At 45.6% G+C, this 24,663-nt stretch overlaps 1 protein-coding gene across 10 annotated transcripts in view; it reads right to left on the reverse strand.

The window, feature by feature from the left end:
* TBC1D8 (TBC1 domain family member 8) overlaps positions 1-21,568 on the reverse strand; it is an 81,331-nt gene extending 59,763 nt beyond the window's left edge. For 2 of the 10 annotated variants that reach the window (XM_065580893.1, XM_042840783.2), the window contains exon 1: positions 21,307-21,557. In XM_065580893.1, the coding sequence (XP_065436965.1) occupies positions 21,307-21,433 (127 nt within the window). In that variant the 5' untranslated portion in view covers positions 21,434-21,557. Of the gene's footprint in view, positions 1-984; positions 1,044-16,067; positions 16,087-21,306 lie in introns of those variants that run through there. The other 8 variants (XM_042840786.2, XM_065580891.1, XM_065580892.1 and 5 more) reach the window with 6 other exon arrangements.
* Between the last annotated feature and the right edge of the window lie 3,095 nt (positions 21,569-24,663).

Raw genomic sequence — 24,663 nt, forward strand, 5'->3', positions numbered from 1 at the left:
TAGTAATCATAGGTCGGTCTTGATACCATGTATGGAACAAAAATTTCAGAAGTAAATATGATTTTCAAGTTCATTGCATTCTTTTAAACAATACTACTACCAGCTCTCTATTTCAATTTTTCAGCTTCAAACAATGCAAAATCATTTCAGGGGGAAAAAATAAAGCTACCGAGAATAAAACGCAGTTGATTTTTTACTGCAGTACAGAAAGCTGCAGCCACAGGTTTTCTAGTTAGACTTCAGAGTCCAGAAACAGATCATCTCATGAACATCACAAGTCTTTTCATGATTTTATCAAGATTACAAAGAATGTTGAAATGCAAGGGGAAGGTCCAAATCCAATGTGGACGTCCGACAAAGCTTGGGGGGGAGGGGAGAAGAAAATTGCTTTTCTGCTTTAAAATCAGTTTGTGCTCAATAACATAAACACTTTCCCTGGACATGGGATTTCAAAGCAAGTGTTTAACTTGTATTCTTATGGAAACAAACAGCTCTCTAAAACAAAATTTGCACTCTTCCTGTAGATCATGAATCTTAACTACAATTTTTGTTTAGTTACATTTCAAATATCTATCTTTATGCACATTTTACACAACCTAAATAGTTCAAATCAAATACTGCAAAGTTATACCTTATATGGAAAGTACAACCAAATTAGAATTACAATAAAAGTTTCTAATCTGAAATCCATTTTATAGAGTTCACATTATTTTATGCACACCAGTTCAATAAATAAATCAATCCAAGTACAAGCTAGCAGGAGACTGAAGCACTATTTTCAGATCCTATGACGGATAGGCAGTGTATTTGCTTTACCAAGATCATAGTGTAATCTAATCAGCCTGGACGCAGCATGCTACATAACTGTATGATTAGGTCTTCTTATTCACATTAATCCCAACTCTGTGTGTAACACAGCTGTGCACACTTTTTTTTTCCCTTTTGGGGGGGGGGAGGAGAAGGGGGAGAAAATTAAAGTGATACCTTTCTGGTTATCAAATAAACTTGCAGAAGTATGATCCACCATTTGAGCTTATTCTGTATTTACCTGAAACCTCAAAGAGAAGAAGATATCACAAACTGCTATGTATGACCCTACACTTTGAGTCCCACAACTCACAGCTACAATCTAGAAAAGGACCAATTACAGTAAAGTCACCTGAAAAACACTGATTTCTATGTAAACGTATTTATTCAAACTCTCAGGAATGCAGATTTCTCTAAATTGGTGTGAATTATCCATATGATATTTGAAGCATTCCATTAAACTTTGAGGGACTGGATGTTCGAAAATGAAAGGTGGACTCAAAATTAAACACTTTGAAATCTGGGTTTGTGAAAAATATTGATTCTTTCCATCTGTCAATTCAAGATTTTGGGGATGTAATCTAAGATGTAGTTAATTAACACAGGTCAGGCAGCACCTGATCCACAGATCTCTCTTCAAAGAACAAAAGGCTATCTCTGCCCATCTACACTGCACCTACCTAGGTAAAACTAAGGTAAAGTATTAAAAAGTGCGTATGTGCCCATTTACAAAAGTGACCTGGGCAGTTAGGATCCTAAGAGTTTTTTGAAAGTCAACAGGACTAGAAGCCTAAACGCTCAAGCCACTTTTGAAAAAGTCACTTAGGGTGTATCTACACTAGGACTAGAAGGTGGGATTGCAGCAAGTGTAGGCATACCCAAGCAAGTTTTGGTTGAGTTAGCTCACTAAGGCCTCGTCTACACTACCAGGGTAAGTCGACCTAAATTACGCTACTCCAGCTATGTGAATAACGTAACTGGAGTCGATGTAGCCCAGGTCGACTTACTGCGATGTCTACACTGCTCTGTGTTGATGGAAGACGTTTTCCGGTCAACTTACCTTACTCCTCTCGTTCTGGTGGAGTACCGGAGAGCACTCTGCAGTCCATTTAGCAGATCTTCACTAGACCTGCTAAATCGAACCCTGCTGCATTGATCACCGCAGCATTGATCCCTGGTAAGTATAGACATAGCCTAAAAAAATAGCAGTGTAACCATAGCAGCATGGACTAGCCCATAGATGCTGGAACTAGGGGTGCTGGGGTGCAGCAGCACCCCCGGCTTAAAGTTTCCATTATATACAGGGTTTACAGTTTGGTTTAATAGCTCTCAACACCCCCACTATACAAACTGTTCCAGCACCACTGGACTAGCCACTCAGTACAATCCTATCTAGGACGCTGGATAGACACCTGGGCAGCTAGCTCAGGCTGCTGCAGTTGCACTGCTCTTTCTATCGAGCTAGCTCGATACAGTTAGCTCAGGTATGCCTACACATGCTGTAATTACTCCTCCTGATTACTGGGTAGTCACACCCCTCGGGTGCTTTTGAAAATTGTAACTAGTCTAGCAGCAGATCCCAGATTCAAGGGTTTACAAAAGAGCCAAGCTTGCTATAAAATTCTAGCTCTACTAGCACATTATTTTGCTCTGATATATCCATACTCAGTAGCTCATTAAGCATTTTAGTGCCATGTGCCATCCCTGCCTCTCAGGCTACGTCTTCACTACCCGCCTGAATCGGCGGGTAGAAATCGATCTCTCGGGGATCGAATTATCGCGTCTCATCGGGACGCGACAATCGATCCCCAAATCGACGCTTGTACTCCACCAGCGCAGGTAGGAGTAAGGGCCATCGATGGGGGAGCCGCGGAGGTCGATTTGCCGCCGTCCTCACAGCAGGGTAAGTCGGCTCGGATACGTCGAATTCAGTTACGCTATTCGCGTAGCTGAATTTGCGTATCTTAAATCGACCCCCCTGCCCCTCCCCCCATAGTGAAGACGTAGCCTCATATCCTCTCTCATCCAGAAGCTTATAAACATAATCAAAACAGGAAGACGGGAGCAAAATGAGTGGTCAGGTAAAAATGAAATGCTTTTACACAAAAGAGTAATAAATACACTGAATTAAAACAAGATGCTTCCATCTGTTGCAACATGAGTGAGGTTCAAATTCAGGATGACAGCTAATGGTTGTGAGAAACACTTTCTGCTCTACATCCCAGACTACAGCGATGAGGCTTTGGGCAAGAAGAAATACGTGGGGGAAAAAATCACGTCAAGAAAATACAGAAGTTATGTCTTCTCTAAAACTTTTAGAAATAAAAATTGACAATGAAATAACTTCTGAATTGAATTAAGTATTATTCACCCTAGTTCCCTCACAATATAGCTTATTATTTTTGTTGCCATGTAACATCTGAACAGCTCAAGGCACTTTGCAAACAGCAAATTAGAAAGTTACAATACCCTGTGAGGTTGGCAGTTACCTGTATGCTACAGATGGGCAAAGTGGTTAAGCAACTTGCCTGTTATCATAGAGGAACTCAGCAGAGCCAGGAGGAGAATCCAAACCTTCCAACTCATAGACCCCAATTTTTCCCTTATGCTCTGGCTGCTTTACAGGTAGCTTAACTGGTCTCTCCCTAAGGATTCAACCTGCAAAAGGGGAATCCCTGGGTGGGGTAGAGCTATAATAACTGCACTGTTCTGTTGATTACCTCTGAAGCATCTGGCACTGGCCAGTGTCAGAAGACAAGATACTGGGTCAGATGGACCATTGGTCTGACTCAGTATGGCCATTCTTATTTTCTTACCACCCTTCTGATCCTCTTAGCACAAGTGATGTGCCTAGGAAAAAAGGCATGTGGATGGAAACTGCTGTGTTCTAGCTATCAGAACAATCCACTGGGTTCACAGGCAGCTGGGCAGAACTAACTGGAGCAGTCTACGGCTGGTCCAACTCCAGGACAGGTAGCAGCATAAAGGCAGCTTAAAGCACCTTTGCATCCCCCTACTTCTGATCTGCACTGAGCTCATTTCTGATGTGGCTCAGGATCTGGCCCCCATCCTTGTGGGTTAAATATAGGCAAAGAACTGTGTTCTGGTGAACAGGTGTTTGGTATAACAGGCAGGGGAACATCAATACAAGGAAAACCTAACACCAAAATTGGCATCAAGTTCTTCCTAGAACCAGTACAACATGACACTCTGATTGCTTGCAGCAGTTCTAAATGTTTTAGTCATGCAGCAGTGATGTTTAACAGATTCTTGCTTTCACTCATACTTCACTGAGGAACTTCTGCTTTATAACTCTAATATCAGGAACATTTTCAGTTACACAGACAGCTAAAGACTAGTGGATAAATTCTACCCTAGTTTACATCTCATACAAACATCTGTTTAACTCACCGAGATTGCACAGGGTACAGATAGGGCAGGTTTCAAGCCAACAAGACACACATACAGTGCTGTATTTCTTACTAGCTTTCTCAATTCAACTCAACAGAATTTATACAGATAGCAAGGAAAGATATTTAAAGGGGGGGAGGGAGAGAGAAATTAATACTACACTAATCCTGCTGTAACAAAATAATAATAATAATAATAATTTCCTTGGTGATGATGCTGGTTTTACCACATTTGAAAAAAAGCTCACAAAGCTAGATTTCAGAACTAAGGGCAAACGTTTATGCATGTGTAATACACTACATAGGAATAATCCCACTGAAGTCAGAGGACTACTTTCATGTGTGTTTGCAGGATCAGGCCCTTCGACGCTTAGGCAACAAGTCAGTGCCTTAAATTACTTTTTCACCATGTAAAAGTGAACTGAAACTACAACTGTTTGTGTTACTTCTTCAACTGAGTATCCAGCATTATGTTATTTGTGAAGTTGGAAGTTATCATATCCAAGCAACCTAAATTTTTACTTTTAATGGTATTATTTCCCAAGTTTTCTTCAATGTTTTCTGTGGCTTTATATTACTCTGAGGGTTAGCTACCCATTTGTTTCATAAGCTAATATCCTTGGAAATTCAAGATACGATCATGGGGTCTGCTGTCATAGGAGTGCTGTAGGAGAGTGAAAGGGATGTGATATAGGAAGGGGGAGGAGGAAGGAGCAGAAGTATGCACATGCTTCCCCACTTCCTAAAAACCCATACTGAACTTCTCCTAGTGTGTTATGAAAGAACAAATATGTACCATGACCCTCTCTTCTTCTCAGGCCATTTTTCCAAGTATGCTTTTATCCACATAATTCTTGCAGAGGGTTGTCACATTTATTTTAACAGGAGTCAACATGACAGCAGCCTAAGATATACTAAGATAAGGCTGCAGTCCAGTTGGTTCTAAAGTCTACAGAGATAAAGGCTCTGTCGCACTACAAGTCTAGAAAAACTGTTTCCAGCCTAAAATTAATGTACCTGATAAATATGTGGGACATATATGCTCCCTTTTGATAGTCCCCTACATTACCACAATATAAATTCTGTTGAATACTGTCAAAAAAGAATCCCTCACACACATTTTGTTGGTGCCATATAATGCACCCACAAAGTTATTAGAAGCGTTGTAGTATTACATAATTCTAGTAACCACAAAAAACCTTTAGAAATTACCCATCTTGTTGTTCTGCAGAGTCTGTCCACTAGACACAACGGCAACAAACAAATACACATTCCCTCTATATTCATTCCAATCTCATTTTAGCTAGTTAGTGATTTTCAGTGTTAAAGGGGCTGACGTTCACAATTTAAACAGATACAATCCATGCTGGAAGGCTAAACATTAGACTTGAAACCTCTGTTTTGATTTGCAGGTGCATTCATGGCTTTCATGGCATTTAAAAACACACATCACCGCAGTATCTGTGTGTATGCATAAGGCACGGCTCCTCCACTCTGTTTGCTGGTCCTATTTTGCTTTGTAACCTGCAAGCTCATAAGATTAGAGCAGGCAGAGCAAACAGATAATGCCACATGCACACAACAAAAAACACAAAATGTTTGTTGGTGTGGCCCAGCTGAGAAACTGGGCCTTCATGTTACAGCCTTTGTTGAAGACAGTTATTTATGCATGTGATTCCATGTTTTAAGTTATTTGCAGCCCAAATTCACTTGTGGAGAGGTCACCTTCTTCAGGAAAAATTTAAGAAAAACATGTTTTTAAGAGAGACCTTTTAAGATGTTAAAGAACCAAACAAGAGGGAGGGAGAGAAATAGGATATCAGAATTCCAGTTGTGGGCAAGGCTACAAAAACATTTTGATTAAAGTCTAAAGGCAGGTCTACACTTAAAAAGCTGCAGTTACGCTGCTGTGGCACTTCAGTTAAGATGCTACTACACCAACAGAAGAGCTTCTCCCATCAGCATAGTTAATCCATCTCCACGAGAGGCAGTAGCTATGGCGACGGGAGATGCCCTCCCATCCACACAGCACTGTCTACATCGGGGTTAGGTCAATATAACTGCATTGCTCCGGGGTGTGAAAAATGCACACCCCTGAGCGACGTAGTTATACTGATGTAAGTTTGTAGGGGCCTAAGTTATTGAATAGCCTATTGGTTAGAAAGAATCGTTTTCTCCTATGAGGGGGAGTAGTGACAATAACTATAACACCTGTTCTAGGGAAGCTATTCCAAACCCTTAATAATTTTTGTGGTCCTTCTTTGTACTTTTTCCACTTCTAATAGATCTTGTTTGAGATGGGAAGACCAGAACTGCACATAGTATTCAAGGTGTGGCCGTACCATGGATTTCTATAGTAGCATTATGATATTTTCTGTCTTATTATGCATGTATAGTTGGGATTATGTTTTCCAATGTGCATTATCTTGTATTTATCAACACTGAATTTCATCTGTCTTTTTCTTGACCAGTCATCCAGTTTTGAGAGATCCTTTTGTAACTTTTTGCAGTCAACTCTGGTTTTAACTATCTTGAATAATTCTGAATCACCACCAAACTTTACAACCTCACTATTTACCCCTTTTTTCCAGATCATATTGACTATGTTGAATAACAATGGTCCCAGTACAGATCCTTGGGGGACCCCGCTATTTACCTCTCACCACTGTGAAAACTGACCATTTATTATCTTTTACCAGTTACTGATCCATAAGAGGAACTTTTCTCTTATCCCAAGATTGCTTACTTTGCTTAAGTAAAGTGCCTTTGGTGAGGCACCTTGTCAAAGGCTTTCTGAAAGTCCAAGTACACTATATTCACAGGATCACCCTGGTCCACGTTTGTTGACACACACACCCCTCACCCCTGTCCCCTTCAAAGAATTCTAATGGATTGGTGGGACATGATTTCCCTTTACAGAATCTGTGTTGATTCTTTCCCATTATATCATGTTCATCTATGGGTCTGATAATTCTGTTTTTTACTATAAGTTCAACCAATTTGCCTGGTACTGATGTTAGGCTTACCAGCCTGAAATTGCCAGGATCAACTCTAGAGCCTGTTTTAAAAATCAGTGCTACTGTCATCTGGTACAGGGGCTGATTTAAGGGTTAAAGTTACATACCACAGTTAGAGGCACTGCTATGGGTACCCGCATGGCACTACAGTATGCCAACATCTTTATGGCTGATTTAGAACAACGTTTCCTCAGCTCTCGTCCCTTAACGCCCCTACTCTACTTGCGCTACATTGATGACATCTCCATAATCTGGACCCATGGGAAGGAGGCCCTTGACGAATTCCACCAGGATTTCAACAATTTCCACCCCACCATCAACCTCAGACTGGACCAGTCCACACAAGAGATCCACTTCCTGAACACTACCATGTGTGATGGTCACAAACACCACCCTATACCAGAAACCTACTGACCGCTATACTTACCTAAATGCCTCCAGCTTTCATCCAGACCACACCACACTATCCATTGTCTATAGCCAAGCCCTAAAATACAACCGCATTTGCTCCAATCCCTCAGACAGAGACAAACACCTACAAAATCTCTATCAAGCATTCTTAAAACTACAATACCCACCTGGGGAAGTGAAAAAACAGATTGACAGAGCCAGAAGGGTACCCAGAAGTCACTTACTACAGGACAGGCCCAACAAATAAAGGAACAGAACGCCACTAGCCATCGCTTACAGCCCCCAACTAAAACCTCTCCAGTGCATCATCAAGGATCTACAACCTATCCTGGAGGATGATCCCTCACTCTCACAGACCTTAGGAGACAGGCCAGTCCTCGCTTACAGACAGCCCCCCAACCTGAAGCAAATACTCACCAGCAACTACACACCACACAACAAAAACACTAATCCAGGAACTAATCCCTGCAACAAATCCCGTTGCCAACTCTGCCCACATATCTATTCAAGGACCAAACCACATCAGCCACAGCATCAGGGGCTCATTCACCTGCACATCTACCAATGTGATATATGCCATCATGTGCCAGCAATTCCCATCTGCCATGTACATTGGCCAAACCAGACATCTCTATGCAAAAGAATAAATGGACACAAATCAGACATCAAGAATTGTAACATTCAAAAACCAGTAGGAAAGCACGTCAATCTTCCTGGACACTCAATAACAGACTTAAAAGTGGCCATTCTTCAACAAAAAAACTTTAAAAACAGACTCCAACAAGAAACTGCAGAACTGGAATTAATTTGCTAACTTGACACCATCAAATTAGGCCTGAATAAAAACTGGGAATGGCTGGGTCACTACACAAAGTAATTTTCCCTCTGTTGATATTCACACCTTCTTGTCAACAGTTGGGAATGGGCCACATCCACCCTGACTGAATTGACCTCGTTAGCACTGACCCCCTACTTGGTAAGGCAACTCCCATCTTTTCATGTGCTGTATATTTATACCTGCCTACTGTATTTTTCACTCCATGCATCTGATGAAGTGGGTTATAGCCCATGAAAGCTTATGCCCAAATAAATTTGTTAGTCTCTAAGGTGCCACAAGGATTCCTCTCATTGATTATACCAGTTAGTAGTTCTGCAATTCTATTTCTGAGTTCCTTCAAAACTCTTAGGTGAATATCTTCTGGACCTGGGGACTTCTTAGTTTCATTTATCAATTTGTTCCAAACCTTCTCTATTTACACCTCAATCTGGGACAGTTTCTCAAATCTGTCACCCAGAAAAAATGGCTCAGGTGTGGGAATCTACCTCACATCCTCTATGGAGAAAACCAATTGCAAAGAATTCATGTAGCTTCTTTGCAACGGGTTTACCTTCCTGGAGTGCTCCTTTAGCACCTTCAACATCATGTGGCTGCACTGACGGTTTGGCAGGCTTCCTGCTTCTGATGTACATAAAAAAAATTTAATATTAGTTTGTGTCTCTTTTGCTAGGTTGCTCTTCAAGTACTTTTTAGGTCTGCCTAATTATACTTTTCCACTTGACTTGACAGACGTTCCTTTCTATTTTCCTCACTATGATCTGACTTCCAATTTTTAAACAATATCTTTTTGTCTCTAACCACCTCTTTTATTCTGTTTAGCGATGATGGCATTTTTTGGTCTTCTTACTGTTTAGTTTTTTAAATTTGGGTATACGTACAGTTTGAGCCTCTATTATTGGTTTGGTTTTTTTAATTTCCATGCAGCTTGCCAGCATTTCACTCATCACCGTTCCTTTTAATTTCCGTTTAACCAGTTTCCTCATGTCTGTGTAGTTCCCATTTTTTAATTTAAATGCGTATCTTTGGTATTCCCCACCCGAAGGATGTTTAATTACAGTATATTATAGTCACTATTATCGAATGGTTCAGCTATATTTACCTCTTGGACCAGATCCTCTGCGCCACTTAGGACTAAATCAAGAATTGCCTCTCCTCTGGTGGATTCCAGGACTAGCTGTTCCCAGGAAGTCACCATTAATGGTGTCTAGAAATTCTCTCTCTGAATTCCATCCTAAGGTGACAAGTACCCAGTCAATATGGGGTTAGTTGAAATCCCCCATTATTATTGGGTTTTCTGTTTTTGTAGCCTCCCTACTCTCCTGGAACATTTCACAGTCACCGACACTATCCTGGTTGGGTGGACAGTAATATAGTCCCACTGCTGTACTCTTATCATTTAAGCATGGAATGTATAGCCATAGAAATTCTATGGTACAGTTTGATTCATTTCAGATTTTCACCTTATTTGGCTCTTGTCTTTTTTTCACATATAATGCAACTCTCCCACCAGCGTGATCTACTCTGTCATTCCTATATATTATATACCATGGTATTAACATGTCCCACTGGTTATCATCATTCCACAAACTTGCTGTGATACCTATTTATCAATATCTTCACCTAATACCAGGCGCTAAAGTTCACCCATCTTAGTATTTAGATATCTTGCATTTGTGTACAAGCACTTATAAAATTTGTCAATTTTATTTAGTTGTCTGCCTTCATGTGATGTAATTGAATGGGACTCTTTCGTTTGACTGTTTCTCTTCAGCTCCTACTTGTACTTTATCAACTTCTGTCCTCTTTACTAGTATATAGAGCAGGGCTGGGCAAACTTTTTGGCCCGAGGGCCACATCTGGGTATGGAAATTGTATGACGGGCCATGAATGCTCACAAAATTGGGGGCTGAGGGGCGAGAGGGCTCTGGCTGGGGGTGCAGGCTCTGGGGTGGGGCTGGGGATGAGGGGTTGGGGGTGCAGGAGGGTACTCCACTCTGGGATCTAAGGGTTCAGAGGGCGGGAGGGGGATCAGGGCTGGGGAAGGGGCATGGGAGGGGATCAGGCTCCGGGCACCACTTACCTCAAGCAGCTCCCAGAAACAGCGACATGTCCCCCCTCCAGCTTCTATGCGGAGGTGCAGCCAGGCGGCTCTGCGCGCTGCCCTGTCCACAGGCGCCGCTCCTATTGGCTGCAGTTCCCGGCCAATGGGAGCTGCGGGGGCAGCATGTGGAGCCCCCTGGCTGTCCCTACACATAGGGGCGGAGGGGGGGGGGAAATGCCGCTGCTTCCAGGAGCAGTATGGAGTGGGGCAAGACCCCAACCCTGCTCCCCGGCTGGAGTGCCGGAGCTGGGCAAGCCCCAGACCCCACTTCCCAGTGGGAGCTTGAGGGACGGATTAAAACGTGTGGAGGGCCGGATGTGGCCCCCGGGCCATAGTTTGCCCACCCTGATATAGAGAATCCCTGTTAATAGATCCTCCCATTAGGTATGTGTCTGTCTGAAACACATGCTCTTCCGCACCTGTCAGCTTTCCCACAGCCCTTAGTTTAAAAAAGTCATGGGGGAGTTTTTCATTAAATATGCCAGCAATCTGGTTCTATTTTGGTATAGGTGGAGCCCATCCTTCCTGTATAAGCTTCTCCTTTCCCAATAGGGAATAATAAACTTAAATCCCTCCTATTAACACTATCGTCTCATCCACACATCAGTTCCCAATTTGAGTCCAAGATGTTGGTTGTGACCTGTGAAGCCCTAACTGGCTTAGAACCTCCCTTCTTGAGACCTCTCCATGAGCCATACTGCAACAGCTGCTATCAATGGGGATATTTAATGTGGAGTCCCTCAGCATAAGAAGCTGTTAACAGAATGATGCTTTCCAGGAAGGGACCTCAACTTTGTGGCCTACTCACGCCCTTGGTCTGAAATAGCTTGAATTCTGGAGTATGCTAAACGCCTCGTTATTTGCACAGGTGATGGAGGAGGAACAGGCATAGTAAGGGCTAATGTTTGTGAGGAATGGGGATATTGTTTGGACTGGACTTTATCATAGTTTATTATTTTTGGCTTGAAGATGCATAGCAGCTGCTGGCTTTAATTTTGCTTATATTATATTTTTTTGTTTCTGGAAAAGGAATCTAGACCCTAGCATGGACACTTTTTTATTCTAAATCAAAATGCAGTAAATAATTTGGCAACTGGAAATTAAGAAGGGAACCAGCACCCTGTGACCAGCCAGCTCTCTCTGGACTACCAGAAGAAGCTCTGTGGGCAACAACTTGAGAACAGATGCTTTGCATTCTGCATTAGGATGGCATTTTTTTTAAATGCACCCTAATATCTTATTCACTTTAACTAATGCTATGAATTGATCAAAACCTATTTTCTACAGCTTCTGAGGCCAGGTCTACACTACAGGCCAATATTAGTGTAACTACGTTGCTCAAGGGTCTGAAAAATCCACAACCCTGAGCAACGTAGTTATATCGACCTAGCCCACCTTGTAGACAGCACTGTGTCAATAGGAGAGCTTCTCCCGTCGACAAAGATACCACCTCTCGGGGAGGTGGATTAACTACACCGACAGGAGAAGCTCCCCGTCAGCATAGAAGCATCCTCACTTAAGTGCTACAACAGCGCAGCTGTGCCATGCTGATGCAGTGTTTTAAGTGTAGACCTCCCCCAAGTCTACTTTCCTAAAGGAGCACGCAGATTCAGAGACTATCAGTATAGAAGAAATACTGATTATTTTTACCAGTGTTGCTTTACACTTAGAATTAAATGTCACCTTCAATGATACTGCCAAATTCCTTAATGCATTTCCACTCTTTTGCAGCTTCTCACAATCCTCCACGATTTTTTACCCAGTAAAACCATCTATAACTGAACAATTTCATCAGTGTATAGTCTACTTCCTCCTACACTGGGGTGCAACTCTCTCTGAGCTTCTCTCCTAGCTGAGACAGCCATTCAGTGTGATTCAGGTATGAGAGCCAAGAGACTCGCCTGCACTACAGGAGCTGGGAGTCAAGGTGGCAGCAGCAGGCTCACCACCTTCAGAACTATCTGACAACTCCTCAACCCCCTCACGCCTACCCCTGCCTTCCTTAGGTTTTGATTCTGGACATCTTTTCCCCTTTGCTGACTGGTTGAAAAATACTATATAAAAATAATCAAATGCACTCTCAATGAACTTTCCCATATCATTTTTACCTTGCGCTATTGAACTAATTGCTCTGTAAACTACTGGGCCATATCACCTTAAGACAAGGCAGATGGGGAGAAACATTCTTAAAGAAGTATTAGTTTGTTATTTCATATTTCAGGACTTTATAAAACATGTGTTCTGAGGTAACATACATCAACTTCTATTTGTATTATAGTAAATTTGGGCTAGAACCTGTCAGATTTGCTTTGTAGTCTAACTGTGCTTAACTAGAATTATGAAGAACACTAATGCCCTATCTATACAATTGGACTGAAAGGATTTGCTTATAACACTGTTCCTAGTTTGTAGAGTAAATAGACTACACTCATGTTTCTAACTGAGCTAAAGTCTTGGTTATGCTTTATATTCCCGTTTAGGGAACACAGTTAAGGTCACATTTATGCAACAAACTGGAACTGTGTTGTAACAAAGTCAGAGGAAAACTGAATCGTAACCAGTTACTGTACTGTACTCTGACTCTGTTATTATTGGAGTGCTTATGTAGTCTTAAATGAACCTATAAGAACACCATATATTTTACACACACACACACACACACACACACCACACACAGTCCTAAACTAGGAATAAATTTTTAATACAAAAAGTCCATCCATCAACTTAACAAGTCAATAGATGAGAATCTGACCAAACCTGCTCTTACTAGAAAAAAGTCACTTTTTCTGTGCGGCTTCTTATTGTCATATTTAGCTTATACTGAGTCATTCTCAGCAGAGCTGAACACAACTCAATGCACCATGGAAGTTCAGGGGCTGAACATTAACACACAGCATTTCTGAGCATACTATTCACTACCCCTACCCCAGAATTTACACGAAAATGGAAAACTAAGTGAATAAACCTGTTAAAAAGTTATATTTACATGTAAAATATGAATAATCTAATTTTATTGCTGCATTTTACTAATATACATTCATAATTTTTCAGCTGAAAGAAGAATGCTGCATTTGAAAGGGAAAAAGCAAATGGAACAGATTACCGTATATACTCGATCATAAACTGGTTCGTTTATAAGACAACCCCCACTCCCAAGATGTATAAGTAAAAATGGAAAATTTTTATGACCCGTTCATAAGCCAACCCTATAATTCAGGGATCAGCAACCTTTGGCTCCCGGGCCATCAGGATAAGCCACTGGTGGGCCGAGATGGTTTGTTTACCTCGAGCGTCTCTGCAGGCATGGAGGTAAACCTAAGTAAACAAAGTGTCCCGGCGCACCAGCTGCTTACCCTGACAGGCCGGGACAGCAACTGGTGGGGAAAATTTTTGGAGGGGAGAAGCTGGGAGTCAGAGGAGTAACCCCTATGACCACCCCCCACATGACCTCACCCCTAGCTCAGGACCCCTACACTCTCCCCATACCATCCCTTCCCACGTTATCTGGGGAGGGCCAGGGGAGGATGTCTCTGGCCTGGCTGGAGCTGCTCCGGCAGGCTGGGCAGCGCGGCCGCAGCCTGCTCCAGCAGGCCAGACCGGGCAGCATGGCTGCAGCATGTTCCAGCGGGCTGGGCCAGCGGCACGGCTGCAGTGTGCTCCAGCAGGCCGGGCGGCGCGGCCACAGCCTGCTCTGTGGGGTGGGACCGAGCGGCACGGCTACAGCTGCTTCCGAGCCTGAGGGGAGAGCAGCATGGCCAGAAGCGGAGAGACTCTGGCTCCGCCTCTTCCCTTCTGTCTCTGCTGGCTGTGCTGCCTCTCCTTGCTCCCTCTGTTGGGGTGAGGGACTGTGTCCCACCTCTCCCTCTCTATACCCGTTCATAAGCCGACCCCCTTCTCTGGTGCTTCCCTTTTTTACTAAAAAAAAAAATCGGTTTATGAACGAGTATATACGGTAAGTTGTGTCCATAAGTGTAAACCTCTGGTTTACAATTTTTCTTCCCTGGGTTATAAGAACAACCCTACAAATATTTAGAGGACATAAAAAAAATCACTTAGAATTCTGTTGGACATAAGTAATATGTAAGAATATGGAATACTGCATAAACAAACTTTGCAACTAGTTAGCTATTGGGGAAGGAGTGGGAAAATAATCACTAGCTTTGCATTGAAGGTTATTAATCCAACATTCCAAATCTTAAAATACAAAAAGTTAAACAAGACATTAAAATTACAGGAAATGTTCTTTTGCTTTGAACAGAATACACAGTACTAATCCAATCAAATGAGAAGTGAGCTGAAACTTCCAACATCCTCTCATAAAAATGACAGTAGTGCCACAGCCTCAGTCTGTGCGACGAAGGCACTCTGACATTATATTACTATAAATGAGACGGATTTGACACTACTCTTGATTATACATCTTATGGACAACCAGAGATTACCATTTACCTAAGGCAGGGCTGGACAAACTTTTTGGCCTGAGGGCCACATTTGGGTATGGAAATTGTATGGTGGGCCATGAATGCTCACGAAATTGGGGGTTGGGTGCAGGAGGGGCTGAGGACTCCGGCTGGGGGTGTGGGTTCTGGGGTGGGGCCAGAAATGAGGAGTTCAGGGTGGGGGAACTCTGGGCTGGGGCTGTGGGTTGGGGTGCGGGGGGGGGGGGGTTTCCAGCTGGGGGTGCAGAGTTTGGGGTGTAGGAGGGTGCTCCAGGCTGGGACCAAGGGGTTCAGAGGGCAGGAGGGGGATCAGGGCTGGAGCAGGGGGATGGGGCGCGGGAGGAGGTCGGGGTGCAGGCTCCAGGTGGCGCTTATCTCAAGCAGCTCCTGGAAGCAGTGGCATGTTCCCCCTTGGCTGCGGGAGCTGCAGAGCCGGTAATTGGGGCGGGGACAGCGTGTGGAGCCCCCTGGCTGCCCCTATGCATAGGAGCCGGAGCGGGGACATGCCGCTGCTTCCAGGAGCCACGGCACGTGCAGAGCGGGGCAAGCCCCCGATCCTGCTCCCCAGCAGCAGCTCGAGGGCCGGGCCATAGTTTGCTCACCTCTGACCTAAGGAAACCATAGATTCTTCACGGAGACTACAGAAAGATACCAGCACATATTAGTTATTAAGTTCAAGTTCAACCTCCCACCTCTTCCAGAGCAACAACGTAAGCGATCTACTACAAAAGGATTTCTTCAGTTATATTTATATACAACCCCAGAATCAGCCAGAGCTACTGAATTACATCTTGATTAAAGTTAATTTGTGGATAATTTCATCCTGAAACACGCGCTTTCCAGAACACATTTCAGATTTCCTGCCTATATCCTGATCCAGCAAAGCACTTAAGCATGTGAGTAGTTCCACTGAAGTCAAGGGGACTACTCACATGCTCAGGGTTAAGCATTTGGTTAACTGCTTTGCTGTATCAGGTCCCTAGCAAGTCTAGAAAACAAATTACACAAAGTGGGTGATCAGCAGATTAAGAGATCTCCTCTCACCTTCTCTTGTATGAAAGTAGGCCAGTTTTCCACACCACCTGCAACCTCAACTTGTATCAGTGAACTTTGCTAGTATGCAGAAGATTAAGTGACCGTAGAGGTTATATGTTTCTCTTATGTACACACCTGTTCAAAGTTCAATACAAATACACTACCCTAATGACAAAAACAGACATGAAAGACTAGTGCTTTCATGTGACATATGTCTACCCTATAGTTCAATTCTTTGGGGATGAAAAAAGAATATATCTAAACAAAATATATTCTTCTGCTGTGCTGTGTTAGGTTTATTTGTACTTTCTGGATAGATTAACCTGGAAAGAAGGGTGAAATGGGTTGGAAAGAACAGTGAGTAAGTAAATAAAGAATGGACCCAAAAGCAGTTGTTCACGCACAGGCACAGTGAAAACATCATATACTATCACGGTGGCTTACATGCCTTTGTGCACATTAAAATGTATTAAGTGACATCTGATCCCTCCTTTAAAAAACAACCTCCATGATTTATCAAAGTTAGGGAAGTGAACTGTTGTATAATTTTAAAGTCAAAGATGGCTCTACTAATAATAGTACTTTGCATTTTTATTGAATCTTTCATCTGGAAGCATACCACCTATCAAACCTTGTGAGGTAAGCACTCAGTTTTCACTAAGTTAATGATGGAGCCGGAAACAAAACCCAAAACTCCTGACTCAGACACCTGCTATAAAAAATAAGTAGTGTAATCTCTTCCCATGTGGGTGACATTTCTTTAATCTATTTTTAGAGTCTATTTAAAAGTCCTAGAAATTTCAAGCCATTTTTCCCATCACTGAACAAACTTTTTTTTTTTTTTTAAGTTTTTTTACACTGAAAGTTTCACACTGGTTTTAACTATTTTCTTTCACTTTGTTTCCCACCATCATGCTAATTTTTGACTGTTCCAAGTAAAAGAGAATTGTAACATTTTGCTTATGTTCATCATAAAGTGCACTTAATTTTTTCTATGTATTGTTTTCCATTTGTAAGATGCACCTAACCTCTAGGCCCTTCTACAATACAAACAAAAGCTGATTAAAGAAATACGATTAATTTTCTTAAGATGGAGGAAATTAAGAGGATAGAAAGAGAAAGGGTGTTTTCAGTTAGTCAGCCAAAACAGATTTATGCTAGCCTTATATAAAAAGATTGTATACACTGCAGATTTAGCTTCTGCATTCAGCCAATAGGATGCACCAGGAACTTAGCTAGACAACAAACATCAATTTTTTATTTTAAACTTGCGGGTGTCTGCCATGGAAAGCTCAGAAGTAGAGACTTCACATTTGTGATTTCAGCAACATGATCAACCTGGTCCTAAAACTAACAGCTGTAGAAGCTATTTTTAGATCTGAAAATTAATCTCTATCATCCCTGCAATCAAGGAATGATACGTTCCACACAAGGAGGAAGGGGAAAACATAATATAAACCCTAGGGCAGGGGGCTTAAAGTCCCTGCCCACGGGCCATCTGTGGCCCAAGAACCTCCCCAATGTGGCCCTAGGGGCTCCACCAATTTTGGGGCCGGGTCTCTCCCTTGACCCTGCCTACCGCCCCAGGGCGCCTCCCCCCCCTTCCCCGGGCAATTTAAATCAGCCCGGGGCCCCATTCACCACCAGCATCGCAGCAGAGCTGAGTGGCTTCCTGTGTGCTCGCTCCATGTGGCTGCCGGCCCCTCTCTGCGGCCCCAGGGCGGGGCTGGGCTGTGCCTCTGTGCACTGCCCCCATCCCGACCGCCCCTGCGGCCAATGGGAAGCTGCGGAGGCGGTGCCTGGGGGCAGCAGTGCTCCGCCTTGGAGCCCCAGGTAAGCACCACACCCCTGACCCCCTCCCAGAGCCCGCATCCCACCCCCTCTCACCCCCAAACTCCCTCCTATAGCCTGAACCCCACCCCCCTCTTCCGTCCCAGAGCCTGCAACCCCACTCCCTCCTCCTACACCCCTACTCCCAACCTCAGCCAAGAGCCTGCACCCCAGACCCCCTCCCCCATCCAAACTCCCTCCCAGAGCCTGCACCCGGCACCCCAATCCCCTACCCCAGACCTCCTCCCTGACCCAAACTCCCTCCCAGAGCCTTAGGCAGGTGGCTTAAAGTCCCCGCCCACGGCCTTAGGCAGGTGGGAGGTGGGTTCTGGCTGGCATGAATGACATTATTGGCCCGCTGGGAGGATTAGAGGCCCTAAGGTAAATTGAGTTTGAGACCCCTGCCCTAGGGGTTAAATCTTGATCCTATCCCCTTGACTTCAACTGGGCCAGGATTTCATGAAAGTTACACAATTGTAACATGACAACCTCAGTCTACTGAATCAGAATTAAGCATTCGTGGTGACAAACAGTGAATGCCTACATAGCCAGGAAAGACACAGACTCCAAATAAAATGGAGATAACAGAAGACAATGCCACATACGGACAAGAATCATAGAACAATTCTACCTTTGGTACATCAAATAAACACAGTAGCCTTTAAAAGTGTCTATTAAGGAATAAAAAAAGTTTGAGAGATTTAAATAGCTCAGCTTTCTTTAAATTACAATCCATCATAAGAAATCTGAATTTAAAAAAATTAAGATATAGACTACAATCTTCTTTCTTCAGAAGTCAGACTCATTGAAGAGCAGAATTCCTTCCTCTTTTTGCTTGCCGCTGTCTTTCTCCATCCCCAACATGATGTATTATCATATTCTTCATGTTTTGGTCTAATCTGGATTGTAAACTTCTCAGAGCAAGGACTTTGGACCAAATTCTGTTCAATTACTCTAGAGTTAACCTGGTATAACTCACTGATCCTACTGAAATTACTCCAGATTTACACTGTCGCAATTTAGAGCGGAATATGATCCATTGTTTTCATATTTTCTAAAAGTACCATGCACAACTAAGGTGCTAAATAAACATTTTGTACAGTCAAATGAAGTAAAAATGCAAATGTAGGTTGGAAGCTATTTAATGGAAATATGAAGTTGCAAATGCACTACTAAATCTAATTTTTCACCATGTATATTTGATAGGATGACAGAAATCCTATGAGCATTAAGAAAGTACATGCAGATAACTGCCACCAAATCATTTTCTTGGCCCGACTCAATCAATTTTAGTTCTGAATTTGTGAAGCTCCTCTTGTTTCATTAGTTAATCACGTCCGAGCCACAGACGTAGAAACAGATCACTCAAGGTGATTTTCCTCAGATCTATCTTTGATATTACTGACTGCAAGGTTTTTTGTGATTTGTTTGTGCAGTTCCCAGCAGGGGTGGATAGAATCAATCTTGAGTGGCTCTACCCCTTTCATTTTTAGAAATCCCAAAGGATAGCTCTGGGCAATTGCTTTTCTTCATCCATCTGTATTATCACTGCTGCTTTTCGTGTGTATATGAAGCAGCAAATAACCACCATAATGGCTAGACCTGCTTAAAGCAGAATTTGACAACATGGTCATTAAAATGATTGCGGCCAGTCTGTACTAAAGCTGCATTTGTGGTAGCTCAAAGAAGTGAAATTTTAAGACAAATGCTAATATACCCCTTTTGGTTCAATCACTAACCTGGGTACAGAGTGGTATCTGTGTTAGTTTGTATCAGCAAAAAGAGGAGGAGGTTTGAAGTCAATTCCATAAAAAAAACTGTGAAGCATTTGTAATTTTCACTAACCTCGGATGCATGCAGTGGATGAAGTGGGTTTCATCCCATGAAAGCTTATGCCCAAATAAATGTGTTAGTCTCTAAGGTCTGGTCTATACTACCCGCCTGAATCGGCGGGTAGAAATCGACCTCTCGGGGATCGATTTATCGTGTCCCGTTGGGACGCGACAATCGATCCCCGAATCGGCGCTCTAACTCCACCAGCGGAGGTGGTAGTAAGCGCCGCCGACAAAAAGCGGCAGAAGTCGATTTTGCCGCCATCCTCACAACGGGGTAAGTCGGCTGCAATACGTCGAATTCAGCTACGCTATTCACGTAGCTGAATTTGCGTATCTTAAATCGACTCCCCGCTGTAGTGTAGATGTACCCTAAGGTGCCACAAGTACTTCTCGTTCTTTTAACCTGGGTAGTTACACTAGTACAGCTCCCCTTGAATTGATGTTGAACTTACCAAGTTTCAAGAGACTTGGTCAGAGTCAAAGAACTCTGAAGAATCAATCCTTTATTTTAAAAAAAGGAAATACAGATATTAAGTGCTGGATGATATTGCAACACATGCATGAAGGAAATTTAAACCACCATAATTGTATGTGTTTTTCACTCAATGCTTGTATAAGAACAGTACGGGAGTTTGTTTGTTTGGGCTCACTCTTCTCACCAGCATCTCTCTCCTTTCATTCCAGGTTAATCCACCTATTCTGAAAACTGCTATTTTTCTTAGTTTTTCTACACTGTCCATTAGAATGGAGTCTATGCACTAACTTAGTGTTTTTGGTTACCTTTAAGAATTCCTTACCCTCTCCTTGTCGTCTGGATTATTTAAACCTGCTAACATTCATAGAAGACAAAGGCAACACTCCCTGCAAGGCAATAACTCAAATTCTTACGGCAGGGTGATCAGCACTGCACGCATTATTTCTTACGGAGTTTAACAAGTACTTTATAAAGCGGGACACGCTTTTGTTTTGTACCGAAGCAGGCGGACAATGGGATTCTGTTTGCTTTCCGGCTGCAGCTGAACAAACAGCCCATGGTTTTTCAGTGCTTTACCCACAACAATCCTCAACATCTTTTTCTCACCTTAAAGGGAGAGATTTTCCAGCAGCCCGGAAGGAGCATTTTACCAAGTATCTTATCGAGCCGCCAGAACAAACCACCCCAGCACTGGTGACTCTGGAAGGGCCACCCCCATGGCCGCAAGCAGACCCCGGAGCCGCCGGCGAGCAGGAACCCGCCGCAGCTGGACCCTCGGCAGTGACCCGCTCCGCAGCCACAGACACACACCCCCTGGCCCCGTCTCCGCGCTGAACCCAGCACCAGCCTCCATCAGAGCCCGCCAGGACACGGAACAAAGAGCCTGCTCCGGGCTCCCCCGGGCAGCAGCAGCCGCTCCGCTGCCCCGACCGGAACCAGCTGATTCCTGAACCCGGGGCCGCCGCCCGCTGCTGTGCCAGGCACAGGGCGTGCGGGGCGCTCCCGCTTCCCCTCCTTCCCCAGCCCGGCGGGGCCCGCGGCTCCGGGGGGCAATGGCCCGGCGGGCCCCACCTGGGCGGCTCCCTCCCCAGCCCCGGCCGGGCGGTACCGGTGAAGCGGCCCCCGCCGTCCCCGTGTCCGCGCCGCCGCTGGAGGACGAAGTAGCCGCTGCTCTTCTGGGTGACCCAGAGCTTGAGCGCGTTCTTCAGCAGCACCTCCTCGGGCCGCAGCCACATCGTGCCGCCGCCGCCTCCCTCCGGCCCGCTCGCATCGCGGCCCGGCCCGGCCGCGGGGGAGGAGCCTGGACGCGGAGCCGCCGCTCCCTCCCCGGGGACACCGCGGCCGGGATTCGCTCTGCGGCGCCAGGAGACTCCCCGCCTAGCCCGGCCCCGCAGCGCCTCCCCCACGCGGGACGCCGCACTTCAGGCGCTCAGTGCCGGGCCGGGAGAGAGGAGACCCCGGGCACCCCGTTGCGGAGAGGAGAAAGACCCCGCCGCTGTCCTGGGAGGCACTGATTTCCCTCGGCCCTGCTTCCCCCCCGCTAGACATAAGCAGACTAAGCAATTGTTTCGGGGCCTGAGGAACTCAGGGGAGCCCCTATTAATTATTAGTATGTGTTGGGGGGGGGGAATATTCCTGCTTAAGGCCCCCAGTGGGCTCACACCGGCACTGATTCTCCCTTTCCCTTAAATCCTGCTGAGAGTGAAATCAGTATCCCCTGGCTCCACACTCATCCAGCGATCCTCCCCATGGCTGCTGAAGACAGGGGCTGCTGGTTGCTCCTCCCCCCATCCCAACTGCCAGGAAAAAACAGTTACTTACCTTCTGTAACTGTTGTTTTTTGAGATGTGTTGTTCACGTCCATTACACATTAGGTGTGCACGCACCGCGTGCACGGACGTCGGAAACTTTTTCCCTCAGCGGCTCCCGTCGGGCCGGCAGGGCCCCCCCTTCCCGCCAGAGCGGCGCCCCGCTCTAGGGTATATATATCCCTGCAGGCCCGACCCTCCCTTGGTTTTGCCGGTGACTCCGACAGAGGGGAAGGAGGGTGGGAAGTGTAATGGACGTGAACAACACATCTCGAAGAACAACAGTTACAGAAGGTAAGTAACCGTTCTTTCTTCTTCGAGTGATTGTTCACGTCCATTACACATTAGGTGACTCACAAGCTTACCATTGGAGGAGGGTAGGAGTCAAGGAACAATCGATTGAAGCACAGCCCTGCCGACCACCGCGTCCTCCCTGGTCTGATGATGGATTGCGTAGTGGCCTGTGAATGTATGCACCGACGACCAGGTGGCCGCTTTACAGATTTCCTGGAGTGGAACCTGCGCCAAGAAAGCCGCCGAGGACGCTTGGGCCCTAGTCGAGTGAGCCCGGATCTCCGGGCTGGTACATTGGCGAGCTCATAGCACGTGCGTATGCATAGCACAATCCATGCTGACAAGCGTTGTGTCAAGGTAGGCTGGCCTCTCGTTCGCTCCGCAATGGCAATAAACAGTTGAGTTGATTTGCAGAATGGCCTGGTCCGCTCTAGATAAAATGCCAAGGCCCTACGGACATCGAGGGAATGCAGGCTGCGGTGGCTTGGGTCCATATGGGGCTTAGGGAAGAACGCCGGTAGACAAATGTCTTGGCCCATGTGAAAATGCGTGACCACCTTTGGAAGGAATTTAGGGTGTGGCCTCAATTGCACCTTATCCTTATGAAAAACTGTATAAGGAGGTTCCGAAGTGAGGGCTCTCAGTTCCAATACCCTCCTGGCCGATGTGATGGCCACGAGAAACATACCTTCCATGAGAGATGCATGAGGGAGCAAGAGGCTAGGGGTTCAAAGGGTGGCCCCATGAGTTTAGTTAGGACCAGGTTGAGATTCCACGCAGGGATCGGCGGGCGTGAATAGGGAAACACCCTTTCCAGTCCCTTGAGGAATCGGGCTACTGTGGGGTTGGAGAACACCGAAACTCCCAACTCCCCAGGATGGAACGCCGATATGGCAGCCAGATGCACTTTAATTGAGGCGGGGCAAGCCCTTGACGTTTGAGGTCCAGCAAGTAGTCCAGAATTGACGGGACCGAGGCCCGCAGAGGCTGCATGTGATGAGGCTCACACCAGTGGGAGAACCTCCTCCATTTGGCAAGGTAGGTCGCTCTTGTGGGGGGCTTCCTACTACCAAGGAGAATTCGCTGGACCTGGTGAGAGCACCTGTGCTCCGTATCGTTTAGCCAGAGAGATACCACGCCATGAGATGTAGCAACGGTAGGTTCGAGTGGAGTAGGCGACCCCGGTCCTGTGTGATGAAGTCGCGATGGAGGGGGAGGGCAATCGGGGCGGTTATGGACAGTTCCAGCAGGGTCGTGAACCAATGCTGGCGTGGCCATGCCGGGGCAATGAGGATGACTGCCACCTTGTCCCTGCGGGTCTTGTTTATGTAGAACACGGCGGTAGTGTTGTCCGTCAGAACTGACACGCTGTGGCTTCTATGGTGGCGTGAAAGGTCTGACAGGTGAGGCGAACCGCCCTTAGCTCCTTCAGATTGATGTGAAGCAACTTTTCTTCCCTGGACCATAAGTCCTGGGTCCGCAGGTCCCCCAGGTGCGCCCCCCAACCCAGGTCCGACGCATCTGTTACTAACGTCAGAGTGGGTTGCGGGGCAGCGAAGGGGACCCCCTCGTAAACCTGCTGCTGATTGAGCCACCAGCGGAGGGAGTTCAACACCCGAGCCGGGATTGTCACCACCAGGTCTAAAGGGTCTCTGTTGGGGCGATACGTTTGGGCCAGCCACAACTGTAATGGCCTGAGTCTTAGGCCGGCATGTCTGACTACATGTGTGCAGGTCGCCATGTGCCCCAAGAGTTGCATGCAGCACCTGGCCGTAGTCGTGGGAAATTGTTGGACAGAGCCTACGACCCTTGGAATGGCCTAGAACCGTGACACTGGAAGACTTGCCCGCGCCACCACCGAGTCCAGGACTGCTCCTATGAAGTCCAGTCTCTGCGTGGGGATCAGTGAGGACTTGGGCACATTGACCAGTAGGCCGAGCTTGCAGAACACCTGTAGAGCCAGCGTCATGTGGGAGCGGACCTTGGCCTCCGACCTGCCCGCGAGGAGCCAGTCGTCCAAGTACGGGTACACGCGCATCCGTCTCTTCCGAAGAAAAGCTGCCACCATGGACATGCCTTTTGTGAACACTCGTGGCGCTGTTGCCAGGCCGAAGGGCAGGTACGGTAAGAAGGAACTGAGGGGGGGTCGGGCCTGCAGGGATATATATATATACGCTAAAGCGGGGTGCCGCTCTGGCGGGAAGGGGGGGCCCTGCCGGCCCGACGGGAGCCGCTGAGGGAAAAAGTTTCCGACGTCCGTGCACGCAGCGCGCGCACCTAATGTGTAATGGACGTGAACAATCACTCGAAAAAGAAGCAGGGTTCTCCTATTCTCCCTCAGAGAGATGGGCCTGTGCACACAT

The sequence above is a fragment of the Chrysemys picta genome, chromosome 1 (assembly GCF_011386835.1).
Source record: "Chrysemys picta bellii isolate R12L10 chromosome 1, ASM1138683v2, whole genome shotgun sequence".
NCBI lineage: Eukaryota > Metazoa > Chordata > Testudines > Emydidae > Chrysemys > Chrysemys picta.